Source organism: Ammospiza caudacuta, chromosome 11 (genome assembly GCF_027887145.1).
Source record: "Ammospiza caudacuta isolate bAmmCau1 chromosome 11, bAmmCau1.pri, whole genome shotgun sequence".
Lineage (NCBI taxonomy): Eukaryota > Metazoa > Chordata > Aves > Passeriformes > Passerellidae > Ammospiza > Ammospiza caudacuta.
The window spans coordinates 21,404,974-21,425,823 of record NC_080603.1 but is presented as its reverse complement, the minus strand read 5'-3'; the positions used below and the strand labels follow the sequence as shown (position 1 = coordinate 21,425,823).

The 20,850-nt window shown below is 42.7% G+C and overlaps 1 protein-coding gene across 1 annotated transcript in view; it reads left to right on the top strand.

Annotated features, from left to right (window-relative positions):
- The first annotated feature begins 14,206 nt into the window (after positions 1-14,206).
- LOC131562501 (calcium-activated potassium channel subunit beta-2) overlaps positions 14,207-20,850 on the top strand; it is a 137,904-nt gene continuing 131,260 nt past the window's right edge. The window contains exon 1 of the mRNA XM_058812275.1: positions 14,207-14,278. Coding sequence (XP_058668258.1) covers positions 14,241-14,278 — 38 coding nt within the window. The 5' untranslated portion in view covers positions 14,207-14,240. The remainder of the gene's footprint in view (positions 14,279-20,850) is intronic.

Sequence of the window (20,850 nt, the reverse complement as noted above, 5' to 3'; positions counted from 1 at the left end):
CATGCATAACTCCCATTCAACAAAGAGCCTCAATGATTGTTTTCTTAAACGCCCTCTGAGCTTCCCATATCGCCTCTCGTGCTCTCACAAAGACATTTCCCCAGTATGAAATCTCTCTCCCATCTTGTTTGGGAAGGAGCATGATTCAGAGTTCACCCCGGAACATCTCATCGGGGAGAAGGAATTGGCTATGCATCATTTCCATTCCTAACACTATACTGACCTCTAGAGTAAGAAGCGCTGCACACCTGACAAACCGGCTGGGCAGAGGGAGAGAAGAAGAAGGGAGCAAGATGAGGTCTCTCAGAAGGTGTCTGCCCTCAGAACAGGTCCCGGGACAGCACAGAGGCTGCAGCAGGTCTGGTTCAGCTGGCAAAATGGATTAAGGGTCTGGCCGTGCCTTATCCTTCATGAGCAGGACCAGGAGTCTCACAGCTCCCCATGCAGCATTTTACACTTTGATTCACATCCTGAGGATTAGAAAACTTCAGGCTCATGTAGACTGGCAATGGTTCACACAGCTTCAGCTCTTTACTCTCATTTTCACTTTTGAAACAATGGTATTTTAAGATCTGAGCTATATCTCCTCTAGGGAAAGCAGTAAAAAATATGTTCACAGTTTTCTCTAATGATATCAATTTCCTTTGCCTTCTCTTTTCCTTTTTCTAAGCACTCAACTGAAATATTGATTGCAATATTTTTCAAGTATGAGTGAGCTCTCTTCAGGAAAACTTTTCAAGGCTTCAAAAGCATATTCCAAACAGACTCAGCTTGAAAGTAGGCTTTACTTGTCTTCACCTGGATTTCTGCAGGAAACCCCTATGGATTCTTACTGGTAAAGTATTGAAATGTGAGCAGAAAACAGCTGGTTTACACCATATTGACTGGACTGTCTCTTAGGGATAGTCAAGAAATAGAAATGCCTTAGAGCACATTACTAAGGTTGAGAGAATCCATTAAGAGACACATGGCTCCCATTCAGGCTCTGGGCAGCCCACAGAGCAATGTGGACAACCGCTGCCAGTTTCAAGAGCTGCCCACAGGATTAGCTGGCTGAGTTACTGTCAGCCAAGTTCCTAAAAATTTCATTTTATATCTGAGTACAAAATTCTCTGGACTTTGAAGCTGCCTCACAATCAATTAGAGATATTTTGGTGAGATGGATTTCCACAGTGATCGCCTTCAACACTTTACAGTAGTTTCTCATATCCAGCAACAATTTTTTTTTTTCTTTTCCTTCCAGTGTAAGTCAGTTATTTCTGCTCTCTTGCTCCCTCAGGTGAAGTGAGACCAATCTGTTATAAACATATATAGTCGCAGGTAAGACCTCTGAACTTCAGCTGACTGGAAGGCAGAAAGCCACTTCCTTTGATCTTCTGCACTACTGCAGCAAAGCTCTGAGTAAATTTAAAAACAGCACTAGTAGAAGTTTTTCTATTAAAAAAAAGATTCTCTAAGAATTACCTTGATACTTTAAAAACCCTCCCAAGACATATGTGGCACTACAAAAAGCTTTCTTTATGATTTTTAAAAATAGCAACTTCCAATGAGACATTAAATGAAACGAAAGCCTCGTGCTTAAGATTTTAAAAGGTACACAACTTGTGCTGATTTTCTGCATTAATTCCCTTCAGGATCAAAAGCAGTGTGTACTTTCTCACAAAACCATGAAAAGCTCAATTGTCAGTAAATACAGGTCAGCATTGAAGTATTTCAAGCAGCCAGGAGCTGTGCATGAGCAGCAGGTGAAATGGCAGGGTCACCCTTTATTGCCTAGCTCTGCTCCCTGTGCTTTGGCACTCCTTGGTGTTAAAGCACAGGGAGCAGAGCTAGGCAATAGAGGGTAAAACAGGTTTCTGCAAAAAGGTTAATTTTTGGTTTTTTTCCAGACTATGGCAAGTAGTGGATGAAGCACCTGGCAGCCTCCAGCAGAAGGGGCTCAGTGGCTCATGCTGAGACCATTCTGCTCTGTGGGAACAGGCAAACACAGCACAGAAATGCACCCCAGGGCACAGGCTGCAGTCAGAACAAAGGCAAGCGCAGGTATTCACCCCTCTGCAGCACAGCTGGCACCTCAGCAGTCCCCAGGGGCAGAAGAAGAAGGCAATAAGGGGAATCAGATCCCTCAGGGATAGTCCCACTGACTAACACGTTGTTTTCTGAACGGGACCCATATCTGAAGCAATACACAGAGCTCTGCTCTGAGCCCATTTTTGGTCTAGCTCCCAGCACTGTGAGAGCCTCCAGCAGTCCCAGGGTGTCTCTGTACTCTGGGGCTGACATTTCCCAGTCCCAAGCCTTAGCACACACTAATGGACATTTGGCTGATTATGGCAGGTGGGGAGCAGCAGTCACCCTCAGCACCTGGGATCAAAGAAGACAAAGCAGCTTTGGGGGCTGGAGGTGTGTCCCTGCACCACTCTGGGACACACACACACACACACAAGGATGTGGTGCAAATTACACCTCCAGAGAAAGTTTAGATCGTGCTCAGTGTGGGGACATGGCTTGCACAGGCTGCTGAGCACTGCTGTGATGGGGTATCAGTGATGGAGCAGCTGCAACCTGAACTAGGAGAGAGCCACCAAAGCCTTTTATTTATGTTTTACATGTTACCTCCTAAAATATAAATCAACATGTGTCAGACTAGTGATGTTTAAATGGATAATTCCCTTTCTAGTGAACTGATGCTTCCCTTTGCCTGCTTGATAAACAGTTCTGGGAACACAAAATAGGAGAATACCTTGGAGAGAGGTGGTCAAGGGACTTAAGGTTACAGGAGGAGGAGGCAGAAAACCAAACTCACTGGCAAACCGCTCAAGGTCAAAAACCAATGTGCATTGTCAAAATGTGCTGCTTTGTTTTTAATCCCAGAGTTAAGAGAAATATAAGATCCCACCCATTGTGTGCATCCTCCAGAGCAGCACTGGAGGGGGACAAGTAGATAAGTAACAAACAGTCAGCAATCCAGAAGACAATGAGAAAAGCAAAAGGGAGAGTGAGAGGACAAGAGGGGGAGCCCAGATCTTCCAGCAGTTTCATCAGCAGCTGGAGGAAACACTCTACATGGAGCAAATACACAGGTCAAGGGTGGATCTTCATTCCTGCTGCCATGTGAGATGCAGTTCCCTGTTTCAAGAGCACCTTGGCTGATCAGCAGCCAAGAGGAAGCCTAAAGGCTGTTCAGTAATTGGCACTATGCTGGGCTTTCTTGGTTTTCCCTCTAACCCCCATGCTGTTTTTATCTTTTTTTATTTTGCATCTCTAAATGTGTTTCAGTCTACTGCTGACCCAGAAATGAGAAGAATTAACCCTGTTGCTGTTATTCATTATTGACTCTCTCATTTTTTAAGTGCTTTGCTCTTGAGTGGGGAGCAGAGGGCAGTGACTGGAGTCCTGTGGGCCGGAGTGGGGGAAACTGCCAGAAAGTTTTTATAAATATAGGTAGGAAATATAAATGTAGATGATGATGCATTGGATGCTGTGTTGTGTATTAGTTTGTAAGACCCTCAGAGTGTGCTGGGTTTGTATCTGTGCTCTGCTGTGCTGCTCCTTATTGAATAACTTGCATGTTAAAAAGCAGTGGTGTTCTTCTCCCTGGAGTGGCACACCTTGGCTGCCAACCTGTGTGATTAGATCAGGTTATGAATGTACAAGAAAATGTATCAAGTGACAGCCCTGGGGACACAGGAGTGGGGCAAGACAAAGCCATTTTGTGAACAGGAATATCCCAACTTGTACTGGACAATTTGACTGATTTTTTTTTCCCTGTTGATAAAATTAGGCCAACATTTCTACTGGGGACAGAGAACCAATGGCCAGTGTATTTATATGATACCTCACTCTCCATCCCCCCTGAAAATACACAAATTATGATGCCATGGTGGGGACTGCTGGTGCCACAGAGCTGCCAAGAGCACTCAGAGATCCTTTTACCCCTGCAGGGCAAAGCATCCAAATCTCAGAGAGGTTAAAACATGTTTGACATCCGGGGCAGTCACAAACTTGTTGTTTTGGCTACACAGCAGTTCCTCTTCAGGAATGGGTAACAGCCATTTTACAATGTCACTTCTCAATCAAATGAAATCAGTTTGCAAAGGCTGCCAGAAGAAAAAGTCAAATTCTCTTCCAAAAACTCCCTGTGCTGCCAGCTCCTTTCTGTACCAAAACAAGCATCTGTCTGGCCAAGATTTCCCTTTGTAGTGTCAGCTTTAACCTAGATCCCTTTCTTGGCCTCCTTCGCTGAAAAAGCAAGAAGGGGCTGTGGAGGATGAGGGACAAGAATGGGCAGGCAGCAGCACCAGCTCCAGGAATAGTGACAGCTTTTCATTACTTTATGTGATTGCACAGTTATGGCACAAGTTGCATGATACCATTCTTGGATGAACAGCTAAAACTTCCTAAATAAGGATTACAAGTGATAAATAATTAATGAAATAACAGATAATACATGACAGGCAGTTAATACCTTTTCTGGGAACAAATGTCAAATAATTCAATTCCACAGAAAGGCAGCAATTTGTTAAACATGTATGTGAGCAGGAGAAGCCTGGTGTGAACATCTGAGATGAATCAATAATGATCATGAGTGTGGTCAAGATGCACAGTCATTGAGGCCTGCACTAATGTCATTTGGACATGAGCAATGCTTTTGTGGCATTCAAAGAGTTCTCTGAAGGTTTTATGAAGTTCTAAAGCTTTGTAGTGTCAGGCTCCTTTCCAACTTTTGGGAGCCAAGAACCTTGGAAAGTTCAGGGGAAGAAAGGGGAGGCAAAGAAAGGAAGCAGTGAAGAAGAGAAAACATAAAACATCATGGAAGGGCCACTTCTTTTCAGCTCAAAAGAATCTGTTGGGTTAAAAATGGCAATTTTCTCATTGTACCCTGAGGCCTTGCTGCCAGAGGTGTGAGCTCTGAATCCAAGAGTAATCCTCTTTAAAACCACACAGAGGATAGTGTGTGCTCACAGTGACAGCCATGGGAAGAAATTTCCAGGAATACTTTGAAACATCCCTGTTTACTCCTCACTGTGTGAACAGAGAGCCTGTGAACTGAACTTCCACAGAGACATGCTTTGAAACGGGTTTGAAACTCAAGCTTTTTGTCCTCACCTAACTTCTACTAGAAGCTGAACTTTATTTGTAAGTGAAACTAGTTTGGGCCGGCTTCAAGGCCCACCAGATGAAAATTAATAAAGTCTCTTTCACTATATCAGCTCAGGGCAGATTTTCAAAAGGTTCCAGGGAAAATTTCAAGTGTTCACTATCCCTGGCTGTTACCAGCAATGCTCAACACCTGACCAGGGGACATCTGGACCCAGGCTCACACCAACCCTGGAGGCTGAGTTAGAATTTGGCCACTTACTTGGGTGCTTATATGGAAATGATCTTTTCTGCAAATCTTGCCTAGGGCAAGCAGTGCTCTGTACAGGCTCAGAGAACAGGATTTGCCAGCTTCCAGATTTGTCTGGGTTCCAAAGGCATTACTCATGCAAAATTCAAAGAAATGAAAAATAAACAGAAGGTAAAATAAAGTGAAGACACAACATTATCCCAACTATATTAAAACCTGACTCAAACTTTTAACAGCACCACCATATTTACTGATTGTCAAACAGCATCAAGTCAGTACACAGGCAGAATGGTTTGTGATGGAAATATAAAAGGGTATCCCAGACAACTGTAGCATTCCCTATGGCAACATCCTGTGAACTCTTCAGAAAATGTAAATAAAAACATGAAGTCATGTCACTGTGCACAAAAACCCTGCAGAGTGGATGCCCTACAGATATGAACTCTGTAATAATCTCTCCTCCTGGAAGCCTTGATGATTTTCTTCCCACAGCTTTTTGTGTGTGTGTCTGAAAGGAGTTCCCTTCATTGAAGGGCTCACATTCTGTTCTGGAGCTTGTTAGTGCAAAGGAGACAAGTCTAATTTTGCTAATCCATGCTGTGAAGAGAGTCAAACAGCATTTCCTACACTGCTGCCAGTGTGAAACAACATCACACTTCTATCAGGTTCCTGATACTATCTCACAAGATAAACTTCTGTTGCTAATAATATCTGACACTTCTATGTATGAACACACCAAAAATGCTTCAGAACAAATTGATCTCTGGTGTAACCGTATTGAATTCACTGGAATTAAACTAGAACTAGGCTGGCATGTTAGGGGGTCAAAGCAATCAGTCAGAGAGTCTCTTTTCCCTCAGGCTCACCTGACAGCCAAGGTTAATGGGGCCAAGCAGAGCTCCCAGCACTTCCCTACAGCCACCAGAGGCTTGAATCAGGGTTGCACAACACTGGGAGGGAGCAGTTTTCCTTTTCCTGCCTTCTCTTCCTTCTGCAGAAACCTGCGCAAGGAAGAAGAGCTCAAGTGAGTGTGGTTCTCTGATTCCTCATTCCAGGCTGGGGCATCTGAGTGAGAAAAATATATATTCATGACAGGTGTGCATCCTTTTCCTGCCTTGATAATTAATGCACAAACTCCTCCTGCCTCCAGTGGAGAGGATGAGAGACAGAAAACAGTCAGAAATGCTCCGAGGTTAGGAGGAATGTTCTGCAGATATAAAATTTGCTCATCTGATTACTGACCAAAGACATTTAAAAAAAATTAAATTTTCCCAGGCTTCATCTCCATGTCCTGCAACCTCTCTTGCCTGGCAGTAACAGCTCTTCGTGTGCCAATAAGAACAGAAAGACCACATCAATCTCCTGAGGTGTTCATCTGGCTGAGGCATCACTGGGTATTGGGGAATACTCTTGGTTTGCAATTTATGCATCACATCACATGGGTTCATGCAGCATTTCATCCTAATGGCTCCTCAAAGTAGACAAACCCAGGAACTGCTTCCTTCCTGGCAAGGTGTTTTACAGTGCAATGGGAGTTCAGCAGATTGGAAATTATAATAGCCTATAACCATGTTCAAGGCTGCTCTGACACACAAACAAAGGATGTATTTTATACATCTCCTAAGTGCCAGGACAGCAATTTACAGACAACAATTTACAGAACGTTCCTGCAGCTCCTGCAGACAGCACCATGACTTGAAGAAAATGTATTTACAGCACCTAAGGGAGAGGGACAGCCCCAGGGGTATGGAAATCATTGTTTTGGAACTCATAACACAGCAAAGGTGTGAGACATGTCCAGCAGACCCAGCCGGAGATCCCAAAGGGTTTGGCTACCTGGCAAGCAGCAGCAAGCAGCTGAGCCTGGCCTCCAGTGACCACAGTGTGAAACTGCCCCCTTGGAGGAATCCCAGCCTAAGCAGTGGTTTATGTGATTTTATCCTATAACAAAAATACCAGAGGTACACATTACAAGTAAATATATATTAAAAAGTAGGTGAACCAAGTTTTTTTTCCTGGGGCATTTCCCATGAAAATATTAACAAATTGACATCAGCATAAGAGAATCCCAATTTACTACAGGAATGGGTCATACACACCCCTGAAAGAAGAGAAAGGCACAGAGGAGGCTGCAGATGCTTGGTTGTTTCAGTCTATCTGCACTGATAACCTTCAGTGACTGTAGGTGCTCAGACAGGCACATTTGAGGCAATATTGCTCATTTATTGTTATATTTATTTGGCAATAAATGGCAGGAATATGACCATTATCAATGAATAATAATACTATAAAACAGCTCTCTACTAAAGCAATGACTCTGGAAGCAGATATTGTACTGCGTATAATAATTAGAAAATATCTGTTGTTGAAATAACCTTTTTAGAAGAACATTGCAGGCCCAGGTGTCCTCTTGATGTTAATTGTCACCCCAAAGAGAAAAGTGCAGTGAGAGAATGAGTGTTTGGATGAGTGCCCATGCCTTGGACATACCATATGGTAGCTATGTCTTCTTGATGCTTTGGTTGTATTAAAATGTTTGTGGCATTTGCATGAGCCACATGGAACCTCTCAGTGCCATTTTCAGCCCCACAAAAGGACAATTGGGAAGTTATCCAACATAAACCATGATGGCAGTTTGGGGCTCCATTCCCCAGTGGCCAAGGCTGCAGAAACCTGGGGCAGAACTGGATTAACCTGTCCCACTCCCATTAACTCCATGCCCACCTCTTACATGTGCACTGCTCAGATATTTCAGTCCACAGATGGAGGTTTTACAGGGAAAGCACCTCCTTGGAGCAAACAGGAAAAAACAGCGGAACAAGGCTTAGAGGCAGCAGGTTCACAGGAAATTATACCCAAATCTAAATATCAGAGATGGAAGATGCACTGGGACAGCAAAGTGAAGTTGAAAGCAGAACCAAAAAGCTTTAAACATTTAGAACAGCAATACTGCAAGGGAGAAAAGCACAAAGGCAGTATCAGATTTAAGATGAGGTCAGAAAAAATCAGCTTTAGGATAATAAGAAGATAGGAGACAGCACAGGGAAAAAAGCCAGGAAGAGAATACAAAGAATAATCCACTGCAGAGGATCTGACCAGCCCTTGGTGTGCTACAGGTCTCAGTTCCCAAGAGAGGGAGCCAAGAGAAGGCACATGCAATGGAAGTGCCTTGGTAGGAATGCCAAAGGCTGACAGCAGAGCCCTGCAAAAAAATTAACTCCTGGCAAGGGGCTAAGGACAAGAACATTTCCATGTGAATAAAGGACAGCCACGGAGGTCACGCTGAGCATAGAGGCCCAAGGAGGGAAACACATGGATTTTTCAAGGCATTAATAGGTCTTTTGTTTCCTTTCCAAACTCTTACACTGGCAGGAATCACATACCAAATTGCATCTATGCTAAAAACCTAAAAGAATTGGGCAATAACACACAGTTATCTCAAAGGGATTTTGTTAGGTGTGCTCAGGTTTTTGTATGCTAATAGCAAGAAAATAATCTTAAATTCTGTCCTGTTTCTCTCTAGGAAGGTAAATATCAAGTTTGTTTGTTTGTTCTCATATTGTAGCTGATGTTTCCTCTCATGTTTTCCCATGGTTTACTCATTCACATCACAGACAGCTTGAGTTACAGGATTCAGTTTCCTCCCTATTAAAATGCAGCCCTTGTAGGGTGGAAATTGCAAGGAGAGACCTTGTACAGCAGTGCTGATAAAAGTTTGCAAAACAAGGTGCAAAATTTACCTGGGTAGGCCTCCTGCAAGGTGGTTTTGCATAAAAGAGGTGAGTCTAATCCACCAGGACACTGGGTTTGGGTTTTTACCTGAGCAGCACACACAAACTCACTACCAGAGCTCACATTGCTAAAATTTTGGAAAACAGACACTACCCAGTACTGCTTCCCTCCCACTCTTACACTCACAGTGTTTCCTTCCTCTGTCCCCAAATAAAATCTAAATGCCACAAGCAATGAAAGCACAACAGATATTCCCAGGATTTCCCAAGGAGAGAGTAGTCCTGGCCAGGCTGTGCTGAGAGGCACATCCCAGGTATTGCCCATGGGAAAAGCTGGCAGATTTTGCCTCAGGCTAAGCTGGATATGATGGATAGATAGATAGATAGATAGATAGATAGATAGATAGATAGATAGATAGACAGATAGACAGACAGACAAGGATCAAGACAAGCAAGAATCCTAGTTAAGTTATCTGCTTTTGGGTATAAAATTCCAGGGTGAATTTGTATCACCAAAGGGAATTTTAGTGAAGTACTGAGTGGGTTTGGAAATGTGCCTTCCCCTTCCCAATGTAACCCAACAGTGTGTGAGTGTAAGAGTGTTTTTTATCCAGAGGAGGTGAGGCTACATCTTATGCCCACTAAACATTGCTCAAACCTCTCAGGAAATTTGGCTTCATGAGGAATCATCCAATATCTTAGAATAGCCTCTGGGTCAGGGTTACTTCTTTAATCTCAGCTGTTCTAAATATTTCCATGAAACACATAATTCCTTTTATGCACCTAATCCCTGGAAGTGTTTTCTTGGCTGCTTTTGCTGATCTTACATGAAACAATCTGTATTTTTAAAGTCCTGGTTCTGGGTCCTGCTTTTTATCAGAAATGCTCAGGAAATGTAGAAGAAACATGTTATTTATAAAATATAATGTCCATATGTAATGTTTATATGTAATTTATATATTTATTTATGGTCCCTTTCAAGGTTATGCAAAGGTAGCCTAGCCACTAGAGCCCAGATCCATGATTTTTGTTTTAATTGGTGGTTTTGATGACACATCATGTTCTCAAGCCCATTTCATTATAGGATTTTCAGCTAGGTCACATTTAAACTCCCAAGGATGGATGGCCTAGAAAGCCTCCAGAGAATTGTTCTGATAGCAGATTCTCCTGTTACGATTTTGCAGGTTCTTGCAAATCTCTGTTTGACTATCATCACTATGTATTTACATTCATTTTAGCACATTGAAGGTTTCCTTATTATTACATTTGTATTTTTTCTATAGCGTGTTTAAGACTAATCAAGCATCCCTTAAATTCTTAGAACTGAACAGATGGGGTTACCCTGGAAGTTATCCCTGCAGGTAAGGCTTTCCAAGGTGTTCAGTGTTTTCATGGCTCTTCCCTCCCACTTTTTCAGCATTTGGATTTATTGCCAGGAGGACTTGACACCAAAGGGGCTTGCAAGGGGATACACCCCTATTCTGCAGCATTCCCACCTGGAATTAGGGCATTACATCAGCCCTTTCCACTTCCCACACCCATGCTTTTAATACTGCTGTCTCTGCTAGAATCCCCTGCCGACAAACCACAAAATAGAAACGGAGAAGAGCAAGATCACTTATTAACATGCAGAAGTCATTAGTGAGGATACAGATCAAGTAAAATTTAGTGGAAGGGGAAAGTAAATTAAAACCGACACCAACAGATGTTTATGAACAATGGACAGAAAAGAGACTGTAAAGATTTACTGTGTCTCGCACAACATCAACAAGAGATGCACCAGTGAAATTAAATGGCAGCAACCAGAGGAAGGGATGATAGGGAATCTTTTTTTCCCAGAACACATAATTAATTTGTGATGCATCTGCTATGAATTACTATGAGGTCAAATTAGCAGGACTCAGAAACATTCAGCTGTTTCTATCAATAAGAATATCCAGTTACTTTGAACCATGAATAAAATGTAAGAGGGAATTTCTGTAAGTACTGAAACACAACTTCTATGCTTCTCTGAAAGCACAGATAATCAAGCATCACAAAACTATCATGTGAACGGGATTTTCTCAAAAAAAAAGTGGAGTGGAGGGTGTTTGGGGTCTGTCTTTGAAATAAGGAATAAAATATCCTGAGAACAGAGAGGGGAAGAAAAGCAAATGGTCATACTCAAAACATCAAAAGTCAAAGGCAATCCCCAGAGGCAATACAGTGATGCAAGGGAGGTGTACATACTGAAATGTAATTGTACAATTAATTTTAATTCATTACAAAAGTTAAATATATGTTCCGTTCAAATATTAATAAAATTTACATATAAAATTATACAGAGAGGGGACAGCAGGACGATTTCAGTATTTTAGGTAGTAACCAGCCCCTGGATTGACTATAAACTTAGTCCTTGTTGCACACAGAGCCAGGTTTGGTACCTAAGAATTTACCCATGCTTCTCTCAGTGCTGCTTTAATAATGATGAAGAAAATATTTTGCTTCAAAGGCCCTTTGAAAGCCAGTAGCTTAAATATAATTGTGCTGGAAGTACTCCTTTGATTTTCCTTCATAAGGTGACCAGCTCTGTGAATAGTGAGAAAGCACAAATCCATTGCTGGCAATTATTCCAAACAGCTGTACCAACCAATTTATATGCTGGGAGGCTTGTAAATTATGTTCTATCATTAACCTGGCTCAATTATTCAGAGTTGACATGTCAAGCTTTTAACCAGCTAGAAAGGCAGCAAGACCAGATGCTCTCTCTGAGAGAAAATTACAAAGGAGGGGAAAGTGTGCTGCCATGTCACGCCAGACCTAAAGGAACATTCTTAAAGGAATAATCCAAAAAGACTAAAGAAACAGGGTTCTCTGTTCTTCTAGAAGCCTGGATTTATACACAGGGACTTCAGTGGTTTAAGTCAATTGTCCTGTCCCTCCAAAATCAGTTCTCAGCTCTTGTACAGTGTTTTCAGGGCTCAGCCTTCTACCCTTGGCCAGGTGCTGCTCCTGGATTTGCACAATCACTGCACTGGAGGGGAAGGTGGAGGGTACCCCTGCCCAGGGAGCAGCTCCCAGCTGGGAGACAAGCAAGCCAGGCCTGGGGACACTCCTGTCATTCCAGAGCCTGTGTCCCAGGGCTGGGGACACTTCTGTCCCTCCTGGGTCTGTATGCCAGGGCTGGGGACACTTCTGTCCCTCCTGAGCCTGTCTCTAGGGCTGGGGACACTTCTGTCCCTCCTGGGTCTGTGTGCCAGGCCTGGGGACACTTCTGTCCCTCCTGAGCCTGTGTGCCAGGGCTGGGGACACTTCTGTCCCTCCTGGGTCTGTATGCCAGGGCTGGGGACATTTCTGTCCCTCCTGAGCCTGTGTGCCAGGGCTGGGGACACTTCTGTCCCTCCTGAGCCTGTGTCCCAGGGCTGGAGACACTTCTGTCCTTTGTGGGTCTGTGTCCCAGGGCTGGGGACACTTCTGTCCCTCCTAGGTCTGTATGCCAGGGCTGGTGACACTTCTGTCCCTCCTGAGCCTGTGTGCCAGGGCTGGGGACACTTCTGTCCCTTTCAGGCCTCTGTCTCAGGACCATGCCTTACCTTGGCACTGTGGATGGAAGGATTTCAGGTTTGCTCATGGCTGAGAGAGTCTTATATGGGAAAACTCCCTCAGAAAACAAGACATGGAGGAGATGCTGACTGCAGTTTTCAAGGAGCACCAAGGAAGGGCACAGGCAGACCCACTCCTTTGGGTCTGAGGAGATTTGGGAACCAAGTGGATCCAGATCTCTTAATATTCCAGATGGGAATCAGATGGCTCCTTTCTCCCATGATCTGCCTGATCATCTCATTACATGAGCTGTGTCTCCTCGTGTAACTCATAATTTTTTAAAATCCACCAGCCCATGGAGATGGAAAACAGCAAAGCAAGATGTCACAGGGGCATGGGGATGGGGCTTGATATTACATTTAATAGGAAAACTCCTGCAGCAGCTCCTTCACACCTGCTACTGCATACAGCATTTCCTGGCTCTGTGCTCAAGGCAGACTTCATTTACCCTGCTGAATGGAATCTTAATTTCTCTCAACCTCCCTGAAGTAGTTCCAGGTTTGTTCTGAGGCAAGGGAAGAACCTGATACTGGCTTTTGGAAAACAAATGAATTTGCTGCACCCTGGGAGTTTTCATACACGATACATCCATCAGCTTTCCTTTCTGACTAACATTTGGCAAGATGTACCTCTCGGATTTTTTTAATTCAAACCAAACTGTTTGTTATTTCTTCCAAGCCACACATCAACTGTCAGCACAGAAGTTTCCACACTGCCCCTGTGGGCTCACACACGTAGCTACCCTATGACCTACACCGAGGAGCAGCCCTGGCTCTTGGAGAAGCTCAAATCCACTGAGGCAAGAATGTGAAAACACAGCTGGGCCCAGCAGCTTCTGCTGCTGCAGCAATCCCTCTGCCCCTCCACACATCTCCCTACCCTGAAAGTCTTTAGAGGTGAAATCATGAGTTTTCCTTCTCACTGCAGTTCTGTTTTGGCACTTAAAAATCCTTCTTGAGGCAAGGACAGTTTGGCATATTTTCCTTGTCTGCCCATCAAGCTCTTAAAAAATTAAGTTATTAATCATCTGAACATTCACCTCTGCTGCACTTGCTAGCCAGAAACTCCCATAGGTGATTATTTCAAATATTACTCTGCTTCTGTTGAAGACTTTTGAATTTAAAAAAAAAACCCTGAAGCATGGACAAATGCACCTTGTCATAATTACTGCCCAGCAGTGTATTTTTAAAGCAGTCAGCTGAGCTTCTAGTTTATATTTCAATAATTTGCTTACTCGGTAAAAAAAACAAAAGCCCAAAAAAAACCCCTGACAAACCCCACATTCATCACTTAGTTTATCTGAGGTCTCCTCTATAGCAAAGCCTTGCTTGTAAGGAGGAAGAGAAGTTTGCAGCTAAATTGTTTTGTAACAGATGTATCGATGGAAAAAGTTACTAACTGGGAGTGTTCTCTCCTTGCGAGTCTCGTTGCTATTAGTGCTGCTCTGTAGGGTGTAGCTTTCCTCTTGGGCTTCTGTGTTTGCTTTACGTGTTGCTTTCCTCTTCCTTTTGCTCAGGAGCCTTTTTACGACCTGGCAAAATAACCCAGAGCAGCAGCACGGAATCTGCAGGACAAAAATGAGCCTTTGCCTTAAATATCCCCGAGACAAATGGAGGTGAGTAGACACGACTCTGGGCTGGGGAATTGCTCTTGGTTTGCTGTTTAGAAGTTATTAGCAACTAGTACTTTGGATTTGTCTGGGGGGTTTTCCCCCTGTTTGGCTGCAGTGTTGAGAATTTAAGTCAGGCATGGAAATATAGTGGAGTTGTAATTGCATCCAGGCCTTGGGTAGGGATTACAGAGTTGGTTGGGACAGAAACCCTTTGAGCAGGTTTTCCTGGGCCTTCAAACACATTTTCCCTCCTCCTTTTCCCTGGTCCTGAGAGTATCTGTGTGTTTCTATTTCCCTGTGCAAACTCCACCTGATGAGAGCATTTACCCTGCTCCCATCACCTCCCTGTACCTCATCTATAATGCAGAGGTTGTATTTGCTCAGCTGTATTGAATCCTGCTATAAAAGCAGGGTGCAGAGGGCAGCTTCTGGATGCACAGTGAATCTCTGTAACTAATAAAATATAGCACCTGCCCTGCTTGGAAGTGTCAGTGTGAAACCAGACTTGACAGGGTAAGTGATCTCAGTTCATAATCCCGTAATGCTGGTACAATTTGGTGGTACTGGCATAAATGTGGTACTGAGAGCTAAGCTGGACTTTGAGATAAATTTAAAATGGTGTCTTTAAAGGAAAATTACTCTGTATGGGATTTGATGACATGAGATCTTTTACTCATAGAATGTCATACCTGGCAGTTGAGTGGATGAAAATGATTCTCTGTTGTACAAACAAGACTCCACATGAGTCAAAAATAGGCAATTAAAGACTTAATATTCTTGACACTCCTTCTTTCTGTTTTCTAAGGTATCTTTTAAGAATCTTGAAATTTACTGAGATTTTTTTTATTTTCTGTACTGTTCAATGAGTATTTCTAATATCAAACTTTTCGGTTACGTTAGTTTTGCCTGCACACCTGTGGTATGTTGGTCTCCTGTTGTTTTTTCATGGAGTTTGCTGACTCTACTTCCAAAAAAGAAAACATTGTCATTTCCTGTTTACTGATAATTCAATTTTATATCTATTGAAAAGTTTTCTAGGAAAAAAATGATAGCAAACAACTGTAGGTCAGAGACACAGGACTAGTCTATATATGAAACAGAATGAACCTATTCCTAAAATATTTTATGTAATGTAGAATCAAAAAAACAACTATAATAATGTAAAGTCAACAGATTTTTAGATTATTTTCCTCTCCAGCTCACAGAGAGCAGACACTTCTCCCTCATGTAAAGTACCAGAAAGCAGAGTTGTGTTTTGGTGCATGAAGGAAATGTAACTTCTGGGGGGACCCTAACTCAGCAAGGGTGTTACAGAGGGACAACCTTGAAATGAGGATATAAAAATTATCTTTTGGTCATTCCTCTGCCTTCTCCCTCCTCTCCCACGTAGACCCAAGGTTCCTTCACCCTGCCGGGGTGTGAACTGGTTTTATTCATCCCTTTCCATAGCAAAGAGTTCACTGCAGCTGATGGGAGATTTCACATGTCTGTACCAGAGCTGACAGTATGACTGTTCTCTGGGCTCATGGAAACACTGAGTTTAGCTGCCTTCTTGTTGGCAAACCCAAGCCCAGACAGCTGAGTCACCCCACACAAAGCAGCAGCTTTGAACATTTGCTTTTCCAAAATACAACCTTCCTCTTTCACCAAGGCTTCCAGGACACTTCTTGCTGCAGAACTTTGCTTTTCGTATGCTACACTGGGACAAAAACACAGGCAGTCCCACACTGGTAACAAGGGAAGAGAGAGAAAGTCCTGTGTGTGCAACAAACCCAGAAGGGAGGCCGGGATTGTGTCTAAAACCATGAACCACAGACACAGAGAAAAGAATTAAAAATAACCCGAATAGTTATTTTCACAACCTGATTTTAAATAAGGGAGTATTTCTACTGGCTTTTCAGTTTCTCTTTTTGGACAGCCTGAAATGCTGCCCACAGCCTGTGTAAAATCTGAAGGGGCAGGTTTTGGGCACATGGAAATAACCCATTGCAGTCATCAAAGCCACATGAGGGTGATGTAGGACCAGTCACCCCTTCTCTTCTGAGCTCTCAGCTGGAGTACAGACCTTGGATTTCTGCTGTGAGCAGTTCATGCTCACAAGTCCTTCTGCTATTGAGTCATTCTAGCTGGCTATTATATTAGTTATTTTAGACTATTTTAATTACTATTCTACTAAAAAAAAAAAAAAAGGCAGAATCGTATGAATTGTAGAATCCAGAGACCAAGAAAAATAGCATCTGAGGAAGAGTACACAAAATATCCACCAGTAAAATAAAAACGTGCTGGGGAGTCAGTAGAGAGTGAAGAGAAAGAAACACCAGAGCAGCCAACTAGAAAAAAAAGGCCAGCATAAGGCTTGATAGTCACAGGAAGATCAAAAATAAAATGAAACTATTTTGAAACCTCTCAGCTGGAATACATTTCAGAAGAGCCACCTAGTCTCAAAGAAGGCTGTCAGAATGGCAAATTGAAGTCAGCAGGAAAATTTGAACAGGAGATGTCTTAAAAAACAGGCAAAAACAATTCCTATAAGTAATACCTGACATGTCAGAAAGTAAAATACTTCTATAAGAGAAACATTGGGAATGGGCAAAAACTAAATTTGAAAATCTTCCACCCAGTGTTTTACTACCTGCTGCTGGAGATCTGACAGCCATTTAAATTATTTCTCAAGCTTATTTAAGAAAGAAAAAAAGAAGCTTGCTTTGCCATCCCCTCAATTAGAGAAAAATCATCACATCATTTTATGTTGAGAGTTAGTTGATGAATGTCGTGTCATATATCACTACCTCTGCATCTGACAGGAATCAAAGCAGACACTTTGAAAGGCAAGTGTCTTTGAACTGCTAATTATGCTTAACAAAGAAAGTGTTTCACATGTTGCTTCTTAATGAAAATTCTGCTTTTACCTAAAAGGTTTTTCTCCCATCTTATTTCTGGACAGCATGAAATTATGTTGAAACTAACAGTAATCTATTTATTTCTGATTATACTGGGATGCTTTAAAAAGTGGGGGAAATATTCTGTGTTTCTTGCATAACCAAAAGCTTCTGGAGATTTGTTGAGAAATGGTGGCAAAGATAAGCCCCTGGTAGAAATGTTTTTCTTTTGGATACATGGTATTAAAGGCATCTGTGAATGTTCTGAATGTGAGAATAGTATTTTAGCTCAATTCCTCTACCCCCAGGAATTTCTTCTTCCTCAACTTTCTCTTATTCTCAGAGCAGTGCAAAATACCCCAACAAAAGCTACACCCAAACAAATCTCAAACAAGAGCGATTACCAAACAGGAGGATAATTTGTAGGGGGAAAAAGGTAACAAGGGTTGGGCCAGCAATTTGGCATTGTCTCTTAACTCCACCTCATTTAAGTGCTTTGCATAGGGTTCAAAAAAAGAAAAACAAATACATTTTAAAAAAATCAGCAAAACCCAAACAACAAACACCCAGATTTCAGTGCAACCTCTCAAAGCCTCAAATCTTTTGACTTATATCCTTTTCTAATCTTAAGGCTTCTGAAGTGATGCCAAAAAGTGAAACTCCTGGGCTAGGAAGCAAGGGGTGTGTGTGTGTCTGCTCTGCTTTGATCTGCCAGAGAAGAGATTGTTTTTCTGGTCAACATCAAGCCTTGTCTCTCAAATTAGGAATCTTCAGTCTAGGAAAATGCTGGAATATGAGGCTGTGGAGAAAGTCCCAGTAACATAGAGAGCTGCTGGCAAGTCAGGAATTGATGGTAAAACCTGCAATACCTGATATGCATAAATAAGTCTTGTACTGTTACTCTCCATCACTGGAATAATGGATTTTCCTGCTGTTAGCCAGACCAGAATTATTTTTTAAAGTATAATATTCTCTGTTTTATATTCCATGAAGTGAAGAAGGGAATGCAAGATGTGTGCTAGCTCCTCAAATTGTAAGAGACAATGTAAGCTCAAGAGTGTTGATTCTCATTTTCCTTAAAACTACTTTTGAAAATCTTTACATATACAGGTGGAATAAAAATGACAGTCAGGCCTGTTGACTACTTTAGAATTGCTCCTTTCCATTGCCAATTTGTCCCACACATTCCTGTGAGGTATGCAGTTTTGGGAAAATGCTTAAAACACATAAATAGTACAAATCAGTCAATTGCTGTTCATCAGTAAATAAGAGCATTCAGAGGCACTGGCACACAGCAGAGCCTGGGATTAGCTCTCAATTGCCTCTTCTGTGAAATCTCCCTGCTGTTTCCTCACATCCATTCACAAACATTCTTCCTTTCCACCCACTCACAGTCCCTACAAGAGTGTTTAGGAGCTCAGCTATTTTTCTGGGATTAAGATGTGGATATTAGATATTAAAAGCAACTTTTAAAATCCATAATGTGCTGGTGGTATCCTTAAATGCTTCTGTTGCCCTGGCACTGACTGGTGTGAGCTCTGTGATGGTGCCAGTGTGACAGCCCTGGTGGGATGCTGAGCTGCAGGAAGCAGATTTGGTGCAATTTCCAGGAGGTCCTGGGGAGAAGTCCCTGGATTTGAAGTGTGGAAGAGGCTCCCCATGGAACATGCATCAACCTTCTCCCAGTGATGGTGACACTGAGCCTGGGGGATTCCTTTTGTGGGGCCATGTTTATGCACACCATCAAAATGTGCTCAGGGATGAAAACCAAAAGGAAAAGAAGAGGATGAACCAAACAGAGAGTTAGTCCAATTTTACCTTATGCCCTGGGAAGGCAAAGAAAGAGGAGAGTAACCTCAGTGAGATCACTAATGAGCACTACCTGAGAGCTGCTCAGTAGGGGCCCAATCCCTTTTGTTCCAGTCGAGGTCTTAAAGCCAACTGCATAAATACTTCACACCAAAAACCCCATCCAGCTAAAATTCACCTATGCACATTACCAATAACAACCTCACAGGCAAATGTCAGCCTGTATCTTCCATTTCCCATTCCTGAGATCTGCATGACCCCAAAGGATCAGTGAGATTCCTCAAAGCATTAGGAAACCACACAGTGGATGTTGTACAGCACATTAACTCCCTAGACAGAAGCTGCTGGCTGAACAGCTCTATTTTTCATGAAGCACATATTTTACTTTATACTTAATGAAGTGGTGTGTGATTCAGGAATTCTGGAAATTATTTTGGAAAACAGGTTAGGCAAAACAGAGAAGTGGTGCAGGTAAAGCTGAACCTGCCATGGGGCAGTAGATGGACCAAGTGACCCCCTGAGGGGCCTCCCAGTCTTTCTTTTCCATGATTTCTCTACCTTAATGCTTCTGTCTCACTAACCAGACAGCTGGCCCTGTGTTAGTCCACAAACAAGACAAATGATGGAGGCTGGTTTAGATGAGGCCAGTTTGGACTGGTGTTTGGGCTGTTTTGTTTGCATTTATGAGCAGCCATGAGCTCTGGAGGAGAGCTAACAGGCTCCATGCATGGCCAGTTATTGTCTGTGTTTTCAGACAACTGAAGAGCTGAAATCTCTCCCCACAGCAGAAAGGTTGTGCATGCAAAAATTATCCATTTCACAGCCTCTGTAGAAAATACCCAGTTGCCTACCCTAGTCTGTGGTACTGCTTGTGTGGCACATATTCCTCATTGCATTAGAATTCCTGTCACAATATTAAGTGAGGGAGTGGACTTCATCTGTATGTTTGGAGGCAGAAATTCTAAAAACTACTATAAAAAATGTCAGTTCCTGACCTTATTCTCCAGCTGAGCCCTGAGAACTTTGGTCTCTTTTGAGAGGCTGCTATCAGCGTACTCAAACATGAGCCAGGTTAAGGCAGGTAACCCTGAATTCCTGGGGGTGTCCTGGCCTTGCCTGCCTGCAGGATAATGAGCTCACCGGTTCCAGGTGTTGAGGCTGCTTGGAAATGATGCAGCACTGGTCTGAGTGTTACTGGTAGCACTGGGAAATGGAGCAAAGGGAGAGGAAACCTCACCCATTCCACTCCCACCCACAATGAGTGCAATCCCTGGCAACAGCAGCTCCTGCTGTCTCCAGTGAGAGTTCCCCTGAATCTCAGTGCATTTACTGTGCTCAGGAGTTTTGTTAAGAGATTGAAAGCCCTGGATTTAGAGCAATCACAAAGCAAATAGACTTGAAAATAAGTATATTTGAGCAAGAAGTGCCAAGTCCTCATCTGGTGAGGAAACTTTCATCTCCTCACATCAGTCCTTCTCCAATTTTCAGTCTCAATTGTACACAGGGGAAACTTAAGATTTATCTGAGTCAGAATACACCTGAGTTTTAGTTCTTTCACTGCTGAGAAATATGTACAGTTGTTCCCATTATTTCTATTTCAGAAGGGTTGTTTTGTTGGTAGTTTTTTGACATCACCCCCCTGGTGTCTTTTTAATTTTCTTTTCTTTTGAAAGCTCTTATTTTTGGAGCTTAGGAGTCATAATGAATAAAAACCTGTGAGTGCAATTCTGTCCAGATCCACGTGTTGAGTCATGGGTTGCTCTTCTGTACGTGCAGGAGTCCAATCTTGTCCTTGTAAGGGGATTGGCAGTAGCTTTGGAAAGATCTGTTCTCTTTCCCAGTTTGCAATCATGAGCTGTACTTCCAGCTCACTTTTTATATAAAAGC